Source organism: Neovison vison, chromosome 11 (assembly GCF_020171115.1).
Source record: "Neovison vison isolate M4711 chromosome 11, ASM_NN_V1, whole genome shotgun sequence".
In the NCBI taxonomy this organism is placed as follows: Eukaryota; Metazoa; Chordata; class Mammalia; order Carnivora; family Mustelidae; genus Neogale; species Neogale vison.
Genome location: NC_058101.1, coordinates 105,404,958 through 105,425,213, shown reverse-complemented (window position 1 = coordinate 105,425,213; position 20,256 = coordinate 105,404,958). Strand labels below are relative to the sequence as shown.

General features: G+C 38.5%; 1 protein-coding gene across 1 annotated transcript in view; it reads right to left on the bottom strand.

Moving 5' to 3' along the window:
• The window catches only part of SLC9B2 (solute carrier family 9 member B2), a 58,049-nt gene extending 38,383 nt beyond the window's left edge, over nucleotides 1-19,666 (bottom strand). Inside the window, exons 1-4 of the mRNA XM_044224379.1 lie at nucleotides 19,578-19,666; nucleotides 9,710-9,844; nucleotides 8,843-9,023; nucleotides 4,000-4,170 (exon numbers count right to left, since the gene is read on the bottom strand). Coding sequence (XP_044080314.1) covers nucleotides 4,000-4,170; nucleotides 8,843-9,023; nucleotides 9,710-9,799 — 442 coding nt within the window. The 5' untranslated portion in view covers nucleotides 9,800-9,844; nucleotides 19,578-19,666. The remainder of the gene's footprint in view (nucleotides 1-3,999; nucleotides 4,171-8,842; nucleotides 9,024-9,709; nucleotides 9,845-19,577) is intronic.
• Nucleotides 19,667-20,256: the final 590 nt, after the last annotated feature.

Genomic DNA, 20,256 nt, shown 5'->3' with positions numbered 1-20,256 from the left:
ACCATGACAGGTGATCCTTACCATGCGCAAAGATACTTTTTCACTGTCAGCACTGGATTCAGCTGCCTCCGCCTTTCGTAACTCCCCTATACATTCCTCCACTGATCAATGTTGACCTGAGTAGGTAGGGACAGCTCTACGCCCCTATTCAGCAGGAAGAAGTTACAGAAGATAAGACCTTCCACCTTCAACCACCTTAAAGATTTAAGGGTCAAAATTGTTCAGGAGGCTGGCTGAAGAGGGAGCAGGGGCTGGCGCCTTGCACCCCCTCTCCACCCCTCCCCTTGGTAATATGTATGACATTTCACAGGCACCCCTGACTGCCCTGAAAAAAAGAACAAATGTTTATATTGCAGAGATCACAGTCTTGTAAGGCAGGAGTCTCCCTTTGTTTGCAAATGTCCTTGAGATTTACAACAAAGAAGTTACCTTATCAATAGCCCAATTTCCAAAGACACATAACTCAGTTCCTCAAGCCCATCTGCAAGCCCTGCAGCTAGTACACCCTAACATCTGCAAGCTAGCAATGGGAACTCCAGCCAATTAGGATGTAGAAAATTACTTTGACCGCCTTCACAACCATCCCCCCCGGGGTGACTCGGGTTAAATCCTTGGGGAAGCTATGGGGACTGAAGTCAACAAAGTATGTTAAGAACACTTATGCCCCGGGTTTCACAGACCCAGAGAGTGGACCTACTGTAGTGGGACATCCCACTTTTATTGTCGCTATTGGGGCTGCAAAACCACTGGTGACACAGCAATATCAGCTAATTCGACAGACCGGATCCCAAACTGACCTGGTACAGGACCAGAGCGAATGGATATAAGATTCTATCCATGATAAAGAAAAAGGGGGGAATGAAAGACTCCGCATATAGACACCCCCCCCCAGCCATTGATTAACTAACTGCTTCTTGGCTTTTCTGTAATCACTCGCCCTTCCCCTGTTAGACCCCTCCCCCAGTTAATTGTTTAACCACTCCCTTGCCTTTCTGTAACCACTTGGCTTTTAGGGGGTGATACTGGTCTCCTGTTTCAACAGGATACTTTATGCGCATAGTCACATAGGCAAGGGGGTCGCCTAGGTACGTGGGCCTAGTCACGTAGGCAGGATGTTTCTCTGCTGAGTAATAAGGTCCAACTCCCCCTCCTCACTCCCCCTCCCCACCTTTCTCTTCGCTCGCTGGGGTCCTTCAAAGCCAATCTACAAACACCGAGTATGCCTTACATTCAAACCAGCCAATAAGAACCTTGTAACTATGTTTTTGCTTCTGTACGTATGCTTTCGCTTCCCCAAACCCCATAAAAAGGCCCTGAACAAAGGGCTGGCGCGCGAGTCTTCCTAAGACTTGATCGCCCGCAGGTACCTGTGTCAACTCAATAAACCTCGTGCTGTTTGCATCTGATCAGTGGACTCGGCTTGGTTTTTGGGTCCGGGGGTCTCCTCCTGAGAAGGGGTCCATTCCGGGGTGCTTGGAGCCCCGGGGGATCTTTCATCAGTATTGTGGAAGTATTGAATGAGCTCAGACAGGAGGGGTGAGTCAGAGGGATTCAGAGAAGGGAAGAAGGGGCTGGGAGTTGAAAAGTTTCTGGATGGGTTAACAGTGTCTTCCAAGGTGTGAAGATGACGTGTGATACATTCTGGGAAATGTAAGTAGTTGACAGTGACTGAGGGAGCTGAGGCATTTGTGAGAGAATTGTGCCCTTGCTGGTCCCACATGCCCCTGTAATGGGAAAGACTTCTCTGTCAGACACTGTGAGGCTGCCAGCCTCTGTTCTTTCCCAGCAGTATCCTCTGTTCACCACGTCCTTACAAGCATGACACATTAAATGATTAAACAAACCTACTAATGTTGAAATGTTCTGTGTGTAAGCTAAGAGAATAGAAGCTAATTACAAACACAGCTTTTGTGACTTGCTCCAGACCCCGTTAGACCAAGAAGCAATCACTTCCAAGTGTCTCTCACAACTGCCATTTAATCTAGAAGGTCTCTTAAGTTCTGAATTCTGCAGTCAGGGTCTTTCCAGAATTTTTGCAAGTATGAACTGGCCTACAACTGTTGTTTTTAAAAGAATAATAAGGATACCCTATTCTCGTGGTAAATTAAAACACTACTTACATGTATAAAGAGACAAGTACAAGACATCATGACTGCAAACTTTTGATCTTCATTCACTAAAGTTTTTCACTCTTGAGAGTTTCTATACCAATTTAAGCATGCTTCTGTACCTATGTACAACATATTTTATTCTGTGCCTTGTTTTTTTAATAGTTGCAGCAGTGTCAGGGTGCCTGGGGGGCTCAGTTGGTTGAGTGTCTGACTCTTAGTTTTGGCTCAGGTCCTGATGGTGGGACTGCGCGCTGCACCAGGCTCCATGCTCAGCAGGGAGTCTGCTTGAGATTCTTTCCCCCTGCAACCCTCTCAAGTAAATAAACAAGTCTTTAAAAAAAAATAGTTGCAATAGTATCTCATGTTTGGAAGTCCTGTAATTTCTCGATCAGTTAATGGACTTCAAGGAAATTTTCAGGCCTTTCATTACAAAGAACGCTGAAATGAGCACAGTTCAAAAGAAATAATAATCTAATAAGAACTCAAAAATATGTTAAGAGTTTCTTTTGGAGTTTTGTTGGAGGGGAATGAGGAAGCATTTTTTATTCTCCAAATGAACGTGAAAATGATTTCCCTGGAACACTGTTTCCTTTGCTGATGGTCTGGAAGGATACGGCCTCCTGATATTGATTTGGCAGATGACCCCTTCACTCCTTTGTCAATGATGTGAGTGACTTGCAATACATTGAGCCCTGTTTTGCAGCATTTGCTAACTTCTATCTTATAGTTACTTTTACCATGGTTGATGTTAACCTACCAACATGATGTCAACAAACGTGCAATTGGGAAGAGCTAGCCAGTGGCACACCATTATATATTAGTTCTATAATTTTAAGAGCATAGATAAGGGGAAAATGCAGTAAAATTGTTGGAGGCCACGGCATGGTTGGAGTCTTGGATCAAACCAGGCCCTGACTTGTGTCTCCTTTAAAGTCCGGAAGCCTTGATAAGGGGTTAAGGACAGGAAAGTTGAGTAACACTGAGAAAGGTTCTGTGCTATGTGCGCTCGCCTACGTGACTTCCCACACGTTCTCCCTACAGAAGGGAACAATGTGGTCAGGGTCATAAATTCTTAGTTGGTCCTTGTTGTTCCTGTACTTCCCATAACCCACTCCCTGGTTGATTGTAACTTCTTGTATCAGTAGTAGCTAATGGCATTAGCCGTGATTACCTGGCATCAGGAGATTTGTTAGTACTTAATGTAAAACTTGTTATAGGATCTAGCAGTATCTGACTAGATACTGATGTATTACTCCTCCTATTGTGGTCTGCCTTATAAATGATTATAAGATGTGGAATAAAATCGGCACTGTTGGACATCCTCCTCAGTGTTCCTCCTGCCCCCATCTCTTTGTCTCTTAATTTCCTTTCACCATCCTCTTCCCCTCACGTTCCTGGTCGATTGGTCGCACTGGTCGTGACATAAAATAATCAGGAAGTAATCAATTTTGAGTATCTATTGGTCTTGTTTTTAATGCAAATTATTTAATTGAAGTTGAAATTTTTGCAAATTGAATTTACTTTTTAAAAATTGCTGTGTTTAACTCAAAACTTAACGATTGGCTTTTGGTGCCAGCACAGCAAATTCAGAAATATTTTATATCTATTTCCAAAAGCTTTCCAAACTACAATTTTTAAGATATGATATACTCTTTTTTAAAAAATATTTTATTTATTTATTTGACAGAGTTCACAAATAGGCAGAGAGGCAGGCAGAGGGGTGGGGGGGGAGCAGGCTCCCCACGAGCAGAGAGCCCGACACGGGGCTTGATCCCAGGACCCTGAGATCACGACCTGAGCTGAAGGCAGAGGCCCAATCCACTGAGCCACCCAGGCGCCCCGAGATATGATATATTCTTGAAGAAAACAGTAAGTGTTTAGCACTTACCTAGAAGGCGAGGCAGTGGAGGCAATGTAGGTAACTTAATGAGCCCCAAAAGTTTACCTCCAGTGATGGCACAATAGAATAGGATTATAATTCCAAATAGGTTTCCTCCAGGAAGACATTCGCTGCCAGTAATTGACCAAACTACAGCCCAGAGAAGAACCACCATGGTAACTGAAATAAACCAGGAAAACTAGTTTTAACCAGTAACTTGTCATATGCAGGTTTTAGTATAATGTAAAAATTTTAAAAATGTTGAATATACATACATACATTTATAACCATGTGTAAATTTTAAAGAACATTAGTAATATGAACAACTGGGTAATTCCCAACCATCTTAAAAAATAGGCAATTACCAGTGCCTTTGGATCCACCTATGGCCCCTCCTGATCCCATCCCCAATCTCCTTCCACACTGCCAGAAGAAACTTTTTTTTTTACACCATTACCCTATTTTTCTTTATAATTTTACCAAAAATAGTCACTAGTCAATAGTCAAGTATTTTTAGTTCTGTCTTGAATTAAACACTGTTACTGTTCCTTTTCTTTTTTTTTTTTTTAAAGATTTTATTTATTTATTTGACAGAGAGAGATCACAGTAGACAGAGAGGCAGGCAGGGAGAGAGAGAGAGGAGGAAGCAGGCTCCCTGCTGAGCAGGGAGCCTGATGCGGGACTCGATCCCAGGACCCTGAGATCATGACCTGCGCCGAAGGCAGTGGCTTAACCCACTGAGCCACCCAGGTGCCCCTACTGTTCCTTTTCTATAGACAATGTTTGTTTGGAATTATCCATATACTCATCTATTTTCTATTTTGATCATTATTCGTTATGCTAACTCAACCCTTTTATCTGGGACAATTATTTTGTTGCCTGAAGAATTTTCTTTAATAAAGACATTTCTATTAAGATATGAAATGTTTCCTTGTTTGAAAAGTTTGTGTTGTACTAAATTGTATGCTGAAAACAAAAAGACTCCTCAGAAAACAGTTGGGCAGACCACTCAAAACTCAGAATTTGTGACCAAAGTACTGACAAAAACCATAAGAATCCTAATAAAAGTACCAGTGCAGTTAAATCTCCATTGACATTTATATCTCATGGTCTCTTTTTTGCAGACTCAATCCCTGGAAACACACAACTTCAACATGTAGAATCCTCAAAGCATTTGCTTTCTATAGAAAGCAGTTCCATCTAAATCTGATCCAGATTATAATTTTTTCCATCAATCAAATATGTGTTGTTGTTTTAACTGAGGAAAAAGTTTTGGCAGCTATTTTAACTGTACTGTCGTCTTCTACATCCACATGTGGTTTCATTGGACAGTTTAATGGTGTAGAAGTTGAAAAGTCTTTGAAGCCCCTAAGCCAGTAACTAACAGCCTGAAGGAGTTAAGCTTTTTTAAAAGTCCTCATTTTAGGGAAGCCTGGTTGACTCAGTTGGTTAAGTGGCTGCCTTTGGCTTAGGTCATGACCCCCGGGTCCTGGGATTGAGTCCTACATTGGGCTCCTTCCTCAGTGGGGAACCTGCTTCTCTCACTTCCTGCAGTTCTCCCTGCTTGTTCTCTCTCTCTCTGTCAAATAAATAAGATCCTTAAAAAGAAAATGGAAAGTCCTCATTTTAGTAAGACTTTATCTTTAATTGTAAGAAACCATACACCTGATCTTTTTTGGTCTGTTTTTGCTTTTCAGTGTGTTTTGCATTCATGTGCTATTGGCTTGATGATGCAAAATGTAAGCATGACAGGAAAAAATATGTACTAATGCAACATTTCATATTATACTGACACAATTCCTTGTTTACCATCATATATGAATTAATTCATGGTACAGAAACACTGTATCAGAGTACACTATATTTCTCGTGAAGATCTGTTGGCAGTAGTTCTTGGTTTTATTTATTTGCATTACCTTTATTCTCATTCTTGAAAGATAGTTTTCCAGGGTATACACTTCTAGGCTGAGAATTACTTTCTCCCACTTCCTTGAAAATACTATTCCTTGGTTTTCTGGCTTTCATTATTGTTTTTAAGTCTCTTTTAGGGAAATCTTTTTCTTTGGCTGTTTTAAAGATCTTTATTTTTTTCTCTGTTTTTCTGCAATTTCAGTGTGATGTGTTCAGTACTTATGTTTAATTTCAGTACAGCTTCCTTTTAGTTTGCTTGGAATTTATGTTTTCCATCAATTCTGGAACATTCATCTTTATTTCTTTAAATATTTATTCTTTGCCATTCTTCTTATTCTCTTTTGCTGGAACAATGATGAAATAATTAAGTCTTTTAAAAATCTTTTAGAATCTTTTAAAAAAAGATTTTATTTATTTATTTGACAGAGAGAGAGATCACAAGTAGGCAGAGAGTCAGGCAGAGAGAGGGGGAAGCAGGCTTCCTCTGAGCAGAGAGCCCGATGCAGGACTGGATCTCAGGACCTTGAGATCATGACCTGAGCCGAGGGCAGAGGGTTAACCCACTGAGCCACCCAGGCGCCCCTGGGACTAATTTTAAAATATATTTTCAGCTTGAGTTTTTTCTGTGACTTTGAAATACAGATCAGTGTGAAGCTCCACATTTTTAGTGGAAATTCTTCCTTCCTCCAGGAACACTACAATTTAGACAGATAAGGTTTAGTGGCTGGTTACCTCTACACGGCAGGTTTACCTCAAATTCACCATCACATTGGGTTCCAGCTTCCTGGTGTGGGTGAAGGGAGAATGATGTCTCCTATGAAACATCTCCCAACCTGGGCAGACTCAAGCATAGCCTCCTATACTCTCATGGTTCTCAAAATGAATCTCAAGTTTGCTGTTGTTTTGCAGAAGCCTCCAGAGTGAAAGTGAATGTGAGTGCTTATTTATCTCTCCTAGGCATACTGTTTTTGGTGTCTGGTAAGTTCCTGTTTTCTTGACAGATGACAGGTACATTTAAAAGACTTAAAATATTATTTTCAGATGTTTTCACTGATATAAGTGATAGGATTGTTCGTTGAGTGTCATCTACCATATTGCTGGAGATCAAATCCAATGTCCCATTATTTAACCCTTACAGAATTATTACAGATTTTGTAGACTATGATGTTATTACAATGAAATAACTAAAGAATTCTCTGTATTTTCCATTTGGGTATAGGAGGTGAAATTTCTATGTAGTGTGGGAGGTGCAATGGGAAAGGAGGAATTGCCAGCTATTAAACTTTATCTTATCACAGAATAAAACCTGTTTTGTACTAAATTCAAAAGATGAATTAATTTTTTCCACTTCAAGACCACTTTTCTTTTAAACCTCTAACATTTCTTTCCATTCTCATATGTAAAATGCAGTTCTAAATACATAATAAGTGTACATTTACAAGGTTTCTCTAAATCACATTTAATTCAATTAGTAATTTACTTCTCATTTGTGATTTTGGAAAATCGTATTTTCACATGTAAGATCTACTTCTTAAGAAAAATACTTAAGGACACTGAAGGGACATGGGAAGGACTACAGGGGTAAAAAGAGCAGACTTGTAAGCCTCGGGAACAGAGGCACAGGAAAACAAGTAAAGAGGTGTTTTTATATCACGAGTTCCCATTTCTCAGGCCACTTTCTGGACAATGATCATAGAATTTAAAAAAATGAGTCTCCAGATTACTTCATTGATTTATACTCTTTCCTTAACGCAATCCCTATCTGTTTTTACTATAAATATTTAAACTGGAAATCTGCCATAATTTGAATGGTGAAAGTTTAAAAAATAATAAAAAGGACAGAATAGGTATTAAATTAACTGTTGCCTTATCAACTGATGTATATTTTGGAACTTACCTAATTTCATTAAAACCACATGTGGAGGCTAGAATATAACACATTATACTTGGCTTCCATTGTTCCAGCTGAGAAGAGTAAAATATCTTTCAGAGCCCACAAATGAAGTATAACAATAAAGAAATGAGTCTGATTTTTTTAGTAAACACAACTTTTAGATCAAATGTGTTATGTTCTTCAACATAATTATTTGGGAAGCCATATATATGCTCCAGTGGTGCTGTCATTCCTCAACATAATTTTTGAAATTGTCTTTAAATTTGCCTTTATAGACAATTTTCAAACCCCTTCTCCTTTTTCCTGCTATACTACATAACCTCCAATGTACAAAGTTAACACACACACACACACACACACACACCTTTCTTTTTTGAACAAAAAATAGCATTACTGAATCTGAACATCCATCTTTTATCAAAATAATGTTTGACTGCCTCCAAAAACCAAATCCATTCCTAAAGATAATATTTGAAATAGTGCTGAGATAAACTTCCAAAGAAAAAGCCCCCAAATATTTTAGGTAATTGTAGTTATACTGGAATAAGTTGAATTGGAAACGAGGATCCTTACTTATAGAATGATGGATTCATTTGATAGGATACATTGTGCTGTGTTTGTGCAGACATTTGTTCCATTATTTAATAATAATTGAAACCAATATTTATGTAGTGTTTTTCTGATTACAAGCGATTTCTCCATCATTTTTCTTTCTGGAGTCCTAATGTAATCTTGTGAAATTACTCAGATACAAAAAAGGAAAATGTCATTGATCTCTGCTCTTTTCCTCTCCCTGCTTGCTACAGTGGTAGTGGCAACAGCACTGTGGGAAACCTTATGTTGAAGACGGTGGACCCATAAGCATGGGACCCTCAGTGACTTGTGGAGCAGAGCCAAGTACCATGTAAATTGTTCACTCAGGAGTTTTTATGTGTGAAAGAAGTAAACTTCTTTCTATCCTTTAAACCATATTATTTTGGAATATCTCATTATAACAATTTTATCTTTTACCCTCTCTTTCTGAATTATTTTTTACCATTTACATACCATTTGTTATTCCTCTATCCAGAAAACCATGTGGGGGACAAGAAAATGTTTGTCTTAGTCTTTGCAAATTATTTGATTCAGTTGGTATTTTTTGTAGCTTTTTTTCATGGCTATTCAGGAGGTTACTTCCTTCTGTTGGTTCTTTGGCGTCTGTTGCTTTGGAGTTCATAACTGTTTCCTCCTGTGATTAAAGCAATTTAAGAAACCTTAAATACAGAAAACCATGTATTTGCTGTACATTTTTATAGTTAGAGCCATCACATCACAGATCAAATTTCCATTGCAAGAATCAAGGCTAACACTTTATAGTGGAAATGCACAGCTATATTAATAGCTAATGAGTAAATGCTTGGAACCAAAACTATGTTTAGGAGTATTTAACATTGAGTCCCTATTGGTAACATTATAAATGCTTGAGTCACATAGTATTCCATTTTGTTTTGTAGTACTGGGTTTAAAATTAGCCTGTTCAAGGTATTATTCAAGGCAATAGTTGGTAAATATATCAAAGTGGTCCAGAAAAAGAGAACTATTTGTGGTGAAAACAAATTCAAATTCATTCATCTACTTGAATTTAAGCAATAAAGAGAGAGAGAGGGGAGAAACCAGAACCATTCCAGGGGTTAGGTTGGGAGCACAAAGCATTTCACAGGTTCTCTATTTTTCCAGCCTTATGTGGGTCTAGCTACTAATGACTACCAGGAAAACTGGTAGTTAAATCTACTGTACAAGTTTGGGTATTAAGAATGGGGAGAATTATTAACTGAGTAATGGAGAATGAAGAGAACACAAATGTATCATAGATTTGGAAACAGTACCTTCCTGAAGGAAATGGTTAGAATGTTCTACATTTGATCATAGGTTTACCTGTATTTCTTGATATGCAGAAGCTGTGTGATCCATTCCTGAAGATGGTTCCACATCTTCATGTTCAATGACTTTATCTTCATCCCCCATGACTTATAATTAGAAAAAAGATGATACAGGGAAGAGGAATGGGATCTGTTTTAAAGAAGAAATAGTATAGATATAGAACAAGGTGGAGATTTACATGAATGGATTTAGCAGCATTTTGAGCAATTTAAACAAGTGACTTGCACTTATTTTTTCCCTTAGAACTCTCAAGGTCTAAAATACTTTAAATTGGACTATTCTTAACTTTCAAAAAAATTTTCTTTTTAAAAATTTACTTATTTATTCATCTTTCAGAGAGAGAGAGAGCAAGTGAGGGCACAAGCAGGGGGAGCAGCAGGCAGAGGGAGAAGCAGGCTACTTACTGGATGCAGGACTCTCCCAGGACCCTGGGATCGTGATCTGAGCTGAAGGCAGGTGTTCAACTGTCTGAGCCACCCAGGAATCCCTATTCTTAACTTTTAATTGCTAATCTTTCCTTTGATTGCAATATATTATACTAATTCTTATTTACCTTTACCTCTCTTGGTAAAGGCCTTATTAATATTTTTATATGGTTTCTCTCCCACCTTGTTTTTGAGTTATTCTTCTAATATGCCAAGAAATATTATTGTTAAATTATTCTCTTTAATGGGCCAAATTGATGAAACAGGAAAGCTCCAAGTAATTTTTCAATGTTGAAATGAGTCACTGAAGAGAAATCTATGGATTCCATCATTTTCAGATAAACTAGAATCATTAATTCCTTCATGTTCATATTTCTAAACTAAAGTGAAAATAATACAACATTGATTGAATGGCCACAATGTCTTAGATGCCTTGTCCGTTGACAGTCATTGTGGGTAATTTGGAGATTACCAAAACATATTTTTGTTCTCTGTAGGTTGACAATATACCAGGAAAAACAAACTTACATGAAGTAACCAAAATAACCCTGTAGGACAGACTTATAGTTGACTCCATAAACAACTACTTCAATCTCTTTGCCCTTGACTTCCCATGCTATAGGCTGAAAAGCCAAAAACTCCAATTCCTATTCATTTTGGCAACTCCTGGTGGTCAAGTGTCGCAGTTCTGTGTGATGAGATATAATTGAGAGTCCCTGGGTAGGGCTTTCATTCCCAGACAATAAAGCAAGGCTTTTTGAGGATCATACTGTTTACTCTTTGTCCTTTAACATTTCTCTTTCTCCTCCCTAGAATGTAGATATACCATCTGGAAGGCCAGTGGTCCTCTCTTAACCGTGAGAATTAAAAGCCCTACACTAAGGGTGATAATTAAGATAGGAAGAGCTGGTTCCTTGATGATATCCTTGAATTGCTCCATCAATCTAGGATGCCAAACTTTGATGCAATTGTTGAAATCACTGTTAGTCAAGTGTTCTTTTTACTAGTAATCAATCTTACTCCAAATGCAACAAGTATGAAGATATTTTAATGGAGGTATGAACTATAAACCCTGGTAGAAGCAAAGAGAAAATTATGTGGGGGAAGGGATAATCGAATTCAACACATACCTAAGATGTCCTACACACTACACTAGGCCATAAAGACAAGGATTAATTAGACAGGACCCCTGCCTCAAGGAATCATTTTCTATTAACAAATTGCCAAGATGTTTGCATTTAATATTCCAAAGAAAATTATACCCTTTCCATCACTACCACCATCATTATCACCACAACCACTATTTTTCTTCCTTATAAAATACAATGTTGGCCAGTTTGGCATCTCAAAAAACCTTCAGTTTGATTTTTATTATGTATCATATATAACAAATTCATGTATGTATAATTATATATGTGTGTATAAATGCAGATATGATTTTTAAAATTTATAAACTCATTCCAAAATTTAGACTCACAATGAGAAAGAATGGCATTTTGACAGAAAAAATATTGGGTTCAGAGAACCCTTGTCTTAAAGGTATGGAGGTATGGAAGCCAGGGGGATGTAAGGGGAAACTTTGTTGCAGCATGTGCTGGGAGGCTGAGAGCAATGGGAAATGAGGCTGGAACATCAGGATATCACATCCCAAACAACGGCACTTGGCCTTTACTCTATGCAGACAATGTCCCCTCATATAGTAAGTGGTGATGTCTGCTGGGTGTGGAGTTGAAGAAAGGTGGGTCTATAGTCTAGTTCCATCATATACCAAAGTTCTTAGCCTCCTTGTAACTAATTCCTTATCTATAAAATGGAGATAAGAATGGTTCCAACCATGCATATGGTAAACATTCAATAGTGTTGGTTATGAGCCACTCAAATCCTTTTCCCTAATTAATATAAATCTCTAAGATTCTTTTTGCTTTCCTTATTAAGCAGGGCAGGGTCCCCCCCCCACCTTGTCTTGCAGAATTTACTACTTAATCCCATTGATTTTCTTTGATGATGCCTTTTACCTCTTTATTTCAAGGCCAGCTTCTTGATTCATCGTTGTCATTTCTTCATCTGTCTTGCTAGTAGAATTATAAAAGAACTCCTGGGCAATGTCACTAGAATCAACTCCTTTATTAAATTTCCAAAATCAGCCAATTATGCCATTTATGAAGAATATTTTAAAATAGCTAACAAGTCCTAATAGACAGAAACTATTGGCTAAATTGGAGCCTTGAGAATTTACTTTATTAGTTATTCTACTCTCTTTTAATGTAAATAACCCAAACTTGGCATGTTGCACAATATATGCAATTTGTGGGAATTTCGAGTCTTGACATTACAATAGTGTATCCTCTACCATGAAGACAGTTTTGGCAAAGAAATCAGAGAATATGCAAAAATGACCTTTTAAAGAGTCTAAAATATGTCATGAAATCAATTAAAAAGCAGCAAGTTTATACTCCTAACTTATGGAGAAGCTCTCAGAGTCCACTAACTCTCAACTCAAATGACTTTGCTCATCTGGTTTCCAAACCCACAGAAGATATGATTTAGAAGTTAAAATATAGGAAGAGTTTGTGATAGGCAAACTGAGAGCAGCATGAGTGATAGCTGACAGGAAGGAGACAGAAAGATAGAAATTTAAGGCTAAAAAAATAGGGATAAATATCTTTTCCATATTTGCAGTTTTGGCCTGCCAAGCTTCTTTCTCCCTGGCTTTTTGGTTCTAGCATATTATTTTCTTTTGTATAATCCCCATCTCCTCTTTTCTCCATCTATGTGGTTCATTTGAAACTCATGTCCTCCTTACCTTCCCAATCCCCATGCTCTACCAATGCTCTGAAGATAAGGACAAGCCTGGCCAATGAGGGAACTTCTTTCCCAGTCACAATGATTGTTTTAGGCATGAGAATGTGATCCACACCTGGCCAATGAGTCAGCTTTAAGGTGTTCACTGGAACCACTGAGAAAGAGCTTTCTTTTTGTTGGGTTTGCTAAGCCCAGACTCACTACTGGCAATCCTTGTGATATACAGAAAAGCCTTCCAAAGAATGAAGTGACTTAATATGGAAGGAGAGAAAGGGAAAGCCTCAAATTGATAACCACATTGTTGATATACCTGGAAGCAGCTCCTTTTCAGTTATAGCTAAGCCAATAAATTCCTTACCAGTTTGAGTTGGATTTCTGTCACTTGCCACCAAATGAATTCTCAGTAAGAACCTTCATACCTGAATTACCCGGAAGGATCCCCTGTATAATGACAGATGTTTAGGAAGATGATTTTACATCTTCAAGAAAATGAAAGAAAAAAAATGATGTGCTAATATTTTCTGTTTTAGGAGTCATTAAAGTATATAGTATGGCTTAGAAATGTAAAGAGAATGTTTAGAAAATGTGGTATTCAATAAAATAGGTATCAGTTATCCAGAAGGTTAATTTAAAAGAAATACTTCGGGGCACCTGGGTGGCTCAGTGGGTTAAAGCCTCTGCCTTTGGCTCAGGTCATGATCCCAGGTCCTGGGATCGAGCCGGAGGTGCTTGGATGTCTTGAATAAAAAAATAAAAAGTGGGGAAATATGGAAAGACTAGATGGTTTCCTAGTAATTAAGAATCACAATTTAATGGGATAATAAAAGTTGGAAAGGCCTTTAGAAATTACCTGGTTCAATATCTTTAATATTTGTATGAGAAAACTAAAGGCTAGAGAAGCTAAATAACTATTTTCAATAAACACAGCCAGTATCAGCCAAGTATCATAGTAAAACTGTAAAAATTTGTGAAATGAGAGAATTCTTTAATCTGTATCTTTGATTTCATGTCATTTCTACCAAATCATTGCATTATATTTTATATTTTTGCTGTAACATTTTGTTTAGAATCCTACTCATATATAGCCATAATTAATTGTAAGTTTGGAAACATATCCTATAAGAAAATATTTTTATTTTCTATCCTGTAATATCTTTAGCTTTACTCTTTCTCATTGTTATGACTGTTATACAGTTTATTATAAACAACAAAATTTACCAATCCATTTAGGTTGCACAACATTGGTGACAAAATAAATGAGACAGGAACTTTTAATCTGTACTCAAGACAAATATTATTTACATATTATGAATTATTAATTAATTGGCTAAGTGGCAACTTGCCATTTTAATATATCTTAAGATTCTAAGGATCAAGGAACTTTTTTTTAAAATCAGTTAAACTAAGATGTTTTGAGATATTTTTGTATATAAAAAATGTTACTGAGAAGTAAGAAGGCAAAGCACATTTTAGATAAATACTAAAAGTGTCTACAAACAGAAGAAATTTTTTTTCTGCTCTCAATCAAGATATTGCATTATGCAGACCAATATACAACAATAAACCATATTAGAAAAAATTTATCTCATGTCAAATGGTAGAATTTTATAGATTTCGTAATTCAGTAAATCATGTTAATTTAATTAAAGTTCTGTGACACAAATATAGATTTCAATAGAAGAATGTGTTTTGAACTAAGCCAAAGGATGTCGCTGTTATAACTGTTGTGATTCTTGACTAACAGGTCAAGAGTTTTCTGAAAACATACGCAAAGGTTGTTGGCCACTTATGCCTCTCTTTAACATTCCCAGTATACAGAATTTCCTACAGAACTGACCTACATGCTTAGAAACCATATTGGCTTAATTTGCACTTCATGTTGCAATACTAGGGACATATGCCACCAAAATCATAGAGCTGTGGACTTGAAAAGAACAGTCTCCTAAATCCTTCCTCTAAACTTGAGAGAAAATTATAGACCAAGAATAACAGATCAAGAATATGAATGATTATGTATATGTATATGTATGTAAATAAATTGAAAAAGTCTGTTAATAGTAGTTGTCTTTGGGGAAGGAAATGGAATTAGAGGGAATTTCATTTTTATTCTCCATATTTTTGCATTGTTAGGATGTTTATGATAAGAAGATTTTCTTATGCAATTCAAAATACATTTTTAAAAGCTATATAATTCTTAAACTTTTAGTGAAAAGAAAATGATACAGCTTTTCTCAGTAATAATATTTTTCAGAGATAAAATCTAGTAATTTTATTTTAGGTAACTCAATCCTGATGCTACAATTTAAGGTATTTTTATGTTTGTTTGTTTGTTTTTGTGTTTTTCTAAGAAGATGGAGAAGTGCCTAACATCTTCTACAGCAGTTTTAAATATTTTTTAAATAAAGAAATCTTTCATCAAATAAAACCTTATCTTGAAATCTAACACATAGGACCAATAAAGATGGAGCTGCAGGAGTCCTGTCCACTGACCCCTATTCCTCTGGCAAGTGAAGCACATTTTGAAAACCACTTTTGTAAATATGTTTTCACATATAGAAAGATGTCTGTTAAGTCAGCCTTCTCTTTTGTGGATTATTTTAGTAATCTAAATGTTTAAAAGTACTTTCTGTAATATTCTAGAGGAAATAAAAGAGCTCTCAATTTGTGAATGTCCACAGGCTCTTGGTCAAGTAAAATATGCTTATTGCTATCAGCTAAATTACTGTAAAGGAATCATTACACAGATAAAGGCTGGTAATTCTTGTTATTTTCTCTGAGCTGGGGACAGACCAATACTTAATGGGGTAATCTTAATGAGAATTTATATACATGGCTAGAGTACTTATGTGCTATAATCATACATTTGAAAGAACATCTCCACAACTCTTTATTAAGTACACTGTAATGACAACAAAAACTCCTACCTTTGTTGTTTATCACTTGTTTTGAAAGTGGAGTTTCGCAGTCTGATATAGTGTCTGTGTGCAACATACAGAAACCTTCCAGTTTCTGGATTCTGCTAATCAACTTTGATCTCATGTTCATTCCCCAAAAGGATACCTACCCAGCAGTGAGAAATTCAGGTCAAGTGAAGGTCAAGTTAAAATTTCCTTGCATTAATTACTAAAATGACTAAGAATGTTTCCCGGAACAGAATGACCTTATCTGAAAGTGTTAGGTGTGCCGACCACACAAGACCAAGTAATCAAAGGAAAACAACTGCTGTTCTATTTGGTTAGCTGGTACAGCGATTTGGTTGAATCATTATGAAGTAAAACACTATGTAATGAGATATGAAAACAAGCAAATTATTCTTAGTGAGAAGGGACCCAACACTTGCTTCTCTGCTTTCTAATTCCTTTCCCTACCAAGGACAAATGCATTTAATTCAAAGTTTAAAATACTACCTCTAGGCCTACTGAAATCAGAATTTCCAAGATTCAATCTCCCCAAGTGTGGCAACGCAACCTATTACCTATTAAGAGCCATTACTCAGGTATGCCAGTGTGTACCTTCTCCACCCCTAGGGATAAATCATGCTTGGTCTAACTCAATCTCTGTGCCACCATTCCTTTATGCCAGCTGTTGGCTTAGGGCTGAGCATGATTTACTTATCGCCAATAGAATCTGCGGGCGAGGCTGTTGGGCACCATTGGATGAGGAGAGAAAAGGAAAAGTGCATGTAGGGAATTCTATGCACATTTACATTAATTAGAATATAATTAGCATAGTGCTGCAAAAATGTGGAGCAGTCAGAGGAAGATGGAGATGAAAACCCTGAATGTAAATCCTTGTGTCACTGCCTCCTGATTGGGCCATTTGGGGCAAGTTAGTTAGCCAGTCTGGATAGGTTTTTTTCCCCAACTGTAAAATGGTGATAATGCCTCTGTCACAGAAAATCCTAATACAGTATTAATAGAGTATTCCCCGTGCTTTATCTTCCTTTCATAAGATTTTCCTTGAGAAAAAAAGCATACATATACTGTACTGAAAAGCACAGATAAGGAAGAGTGCCAAATTCAAGCCTTTTAATCTAAACTAACTAAATAAAAATAAATAAAATAAAAAATAAATAAAAATAAATTTAAAAATAAATTAAATAAAATAGAAAATAAATAAAATAGATTTCTAAAAAAGGTAAAGAGATTTTATTATATGGATAAGAGACACTCAATGACTTTAGAAGGCTGTTAAAAACTCTTTAAAATTTCTCATAATTGTACTCTTCTTAACATGTGTGACACAAAACTACAAAACACTTAGAACACTCCCTCATTACACAAGTGCATATATAGGTAGCTCTGTTTTCCCATATACAAAGTTCTGAGGCTTTGTGTAGAAAAAGCTATAAATCCTTTTCTCTCAGAGGAACGATGTGTTCTATCATTAGTGTTTGTGTGCTGACCAAGATTCGCTGGCCTACCAGTTATCAACAAGGCTAGAAAATACTAAATAGATATTCAACAATCCTTTGTTACGGAACATACTCTGTAGAAGTTTTAAGTGAAGCATTTTATGTTACATTTGTAGAGCAGGAGAATTCAGAGTTAACCTAGTCAGAGGGTTACAAACTCAAATACCTTCAGGGGCCAAACTCAAATGTGTGGGGGTGGTCTGTGGCAACTGTAGAGGGTGGAGCCCAAATGAGGGCATTCACATCACTGCAAGCCCCTGAATTAATCTCATGGTTTCATTTCCCATCTAAAGAAATGGGAGAGAGGGGTGCCTGGGTGGCTCAGTGGGTTAAAGCCTCTGCCTTTGGCTCGGGTCATGGTCCCAGAGTCCTGGGATCGCCTGCATCTGGCTCCCTTTCCTCTCTGCCTGCCTCTCTGCCTACTTGTGATCTCTGTCTGTCAAATAAATAAATAAATAAAAATCTTAAAAAAAAAAAAAAAAAGAAATGGAAGAGATTTGCTATATGACAGAAGCCACATAGCAAACATATTAATCAGCCAGTACAGGAAATTGAAGCCACTTCAGGTATTTTAAACAGGAAGAGGATTTACACAGGGAATTAAGTGAATTATTTAAAGGCTAGAGAATGTTGAAAGGGCTAGAAGTGCAGGTTCTAGACTGGGCCTCCAGGAATGACATCTAGAACACTAACCAATGAGCCCCTGAAGAATTTACTAATTTTGCTACAATCTGAAGGACTGGCAAGGACTATGGAGTTCAAGAACACCACTGTAGCTGTGACTCCAAGGAGCTGGGATCTGGAAGCTGCCTGGACAAGGAACATAAGGTTCACCACTTCCCTCAACTGCTTCTTGACAGCCACAGAGCTGGTGATATGACATGACAATGCTGAGTCTGGTTGTCACTGCTGCTGTTCAGTCTCTCCCCATACCCACAGTTCTGAAGACAAGGACTGCCATCTCCTGGACCTTCCCTGCCAATAGCAAACAGCCAAAAATAGCAGGGAGATTTCTTGTACCTCACCTCTGCTTTTGAAATTTCAGACAAGTTCATCCACTTGCCAGACCCTAATTTTACATCTAGAGCTCTAGCTGGAATGGAGTCTAGGAAGTGTTTTTAGTTTTCCAGGTTGTTCTGTACATGAAGGCATACTAGATGTAGGTAGGAATGGATGTGAATGCCAACCTTCTATATGCAGCACAGCAATTTTTAGAGTAGCTCCAAGACAGACCTACATCACAGACTTTTCCCCACTTCTATAGAAATCCTTAAAAAAAAAAGCAAAACTCTAGTCAATAGGGTAATAATTCTAAAGATATTAATATTCTAGAAAATATATTATGTGAATCAGCCACTTTGCTCACATCAATAGTATAGCACAAATCACAGTACCTAATCACTTAAGTATATTCTGATTCACTGGATTTTGAGGTGCTGAATGGCAGAAACAAATAATTCATATTTGTATTTCTTGTTCCTATGTCTGCTTGGCCCAGAGAAGCCACACAGGTATTTGCTAAAGCAAAATGTTTCAAGAGCGCCTGGGTGGTTGGTTAAGCATCTGCCTTAGGCTCAGGTCATGATCCCATGCTCCTGGGGTCAAGCCCACACAGGGCTCCCTGCTCAGCGGGGAGTCTACTTCTCCCTCTCCCTCTGCCTGCTGCTCCACCTGCTTGTGCGCGCGCTCTGTCAAATAAATAAATAAATAAATAAATACAGTCTTAAAAAAAAAATAGAGTGAAATATTTCATTCTACGAGAGAAACAGTAAGCCAGAATTTTATGACAGCAGTTTTCAGCAGCAATAACGTCAGGTGGAGTTCCCCTTATAGAGTGGAGGAGTGGGGTGTCAGTCTCAGTGAAAACAGAGGTTAACCAGGCTAAGGAAGGTAGTTGTCTTCTCTCTGTGCACTGGTGTCCGTTTCTTGACTGGAGGCTAAAGGAAATGGTGGCTTTCTGATATTAATCTTTTAGGGCAACAAATCACCAGAGTGGAGGGCGAGATAACAAGCCGATGGCTGATAAGTTTTTAAAAAAGCCACAGGCAGTGTGCACTTTGAGCAGGCGGTTGTATTTTCCAGTCAGTAGGATCTGGTGGTTCTCAATTTTCGCGATGCTAACGAAGCCCACAGTAGCAACACCCTCCAGTTCTTTTGAGAACTAGAACACAAACAACAAAAACTCGCTCTGGGCCCTTAGTATCCTCTGAGGGCTACTCACCTCGCGGTCTCCAGCGCAGGAAGGGTGGGAAACAGGGTAAAATGCGGAGAAGCCCGGTCCAGCCAGGCGCGCAGGGTCTTCAGACAGAGCATCTCCCCAGGCGGAGCCCGAGGCTACGAAATATGCAAATATCCGGGCGCTGGGCGTGCCGGGGGCTTCCGAGGCTCCGCCTTCCCCGCGCGCGCGGAGCGGCCCGGCGGAAAGAGGTCTGGCCTGGTGGCGCGGGAGTGATTCCTCCGGGCCCAGCGCGGCCGGCCCAGGCGCCCTCTGCCTTTCCAGGCCGGGAAGCCTGGCGGGCCATTGGCCCCTTTCCCGAGACCTGGCGCGGCCCCGCGATGTTTCAGTCGTGGGTTCTGGCCTGGCGGACCGCGGGTGCCAGGACCAGCGCGTCCGCAGGAAAGGTCGCCCCGCGAGCTCGGACCGCGGCGACGACGAGACCCTGGCGAGACCTCTTCCAGAGCCAGGGGTGCAGGCCGGACAGCCACTTAACGAGGTTTAACGTTCCCTAAAACGACTTCTACATGGGTTTTAGCTCCACCTTTCAGATGTGCTTTTTAGAATTGTCTTCTCAGATGCGGTGGGAAGACCGGATTCTTTGGGTGACCCAATTAGGTGGGATGAAGGACTCTCCCCCCACCCCACTTCTATATTGCTTTTTTAACACCAGCCCGTCTTCCTG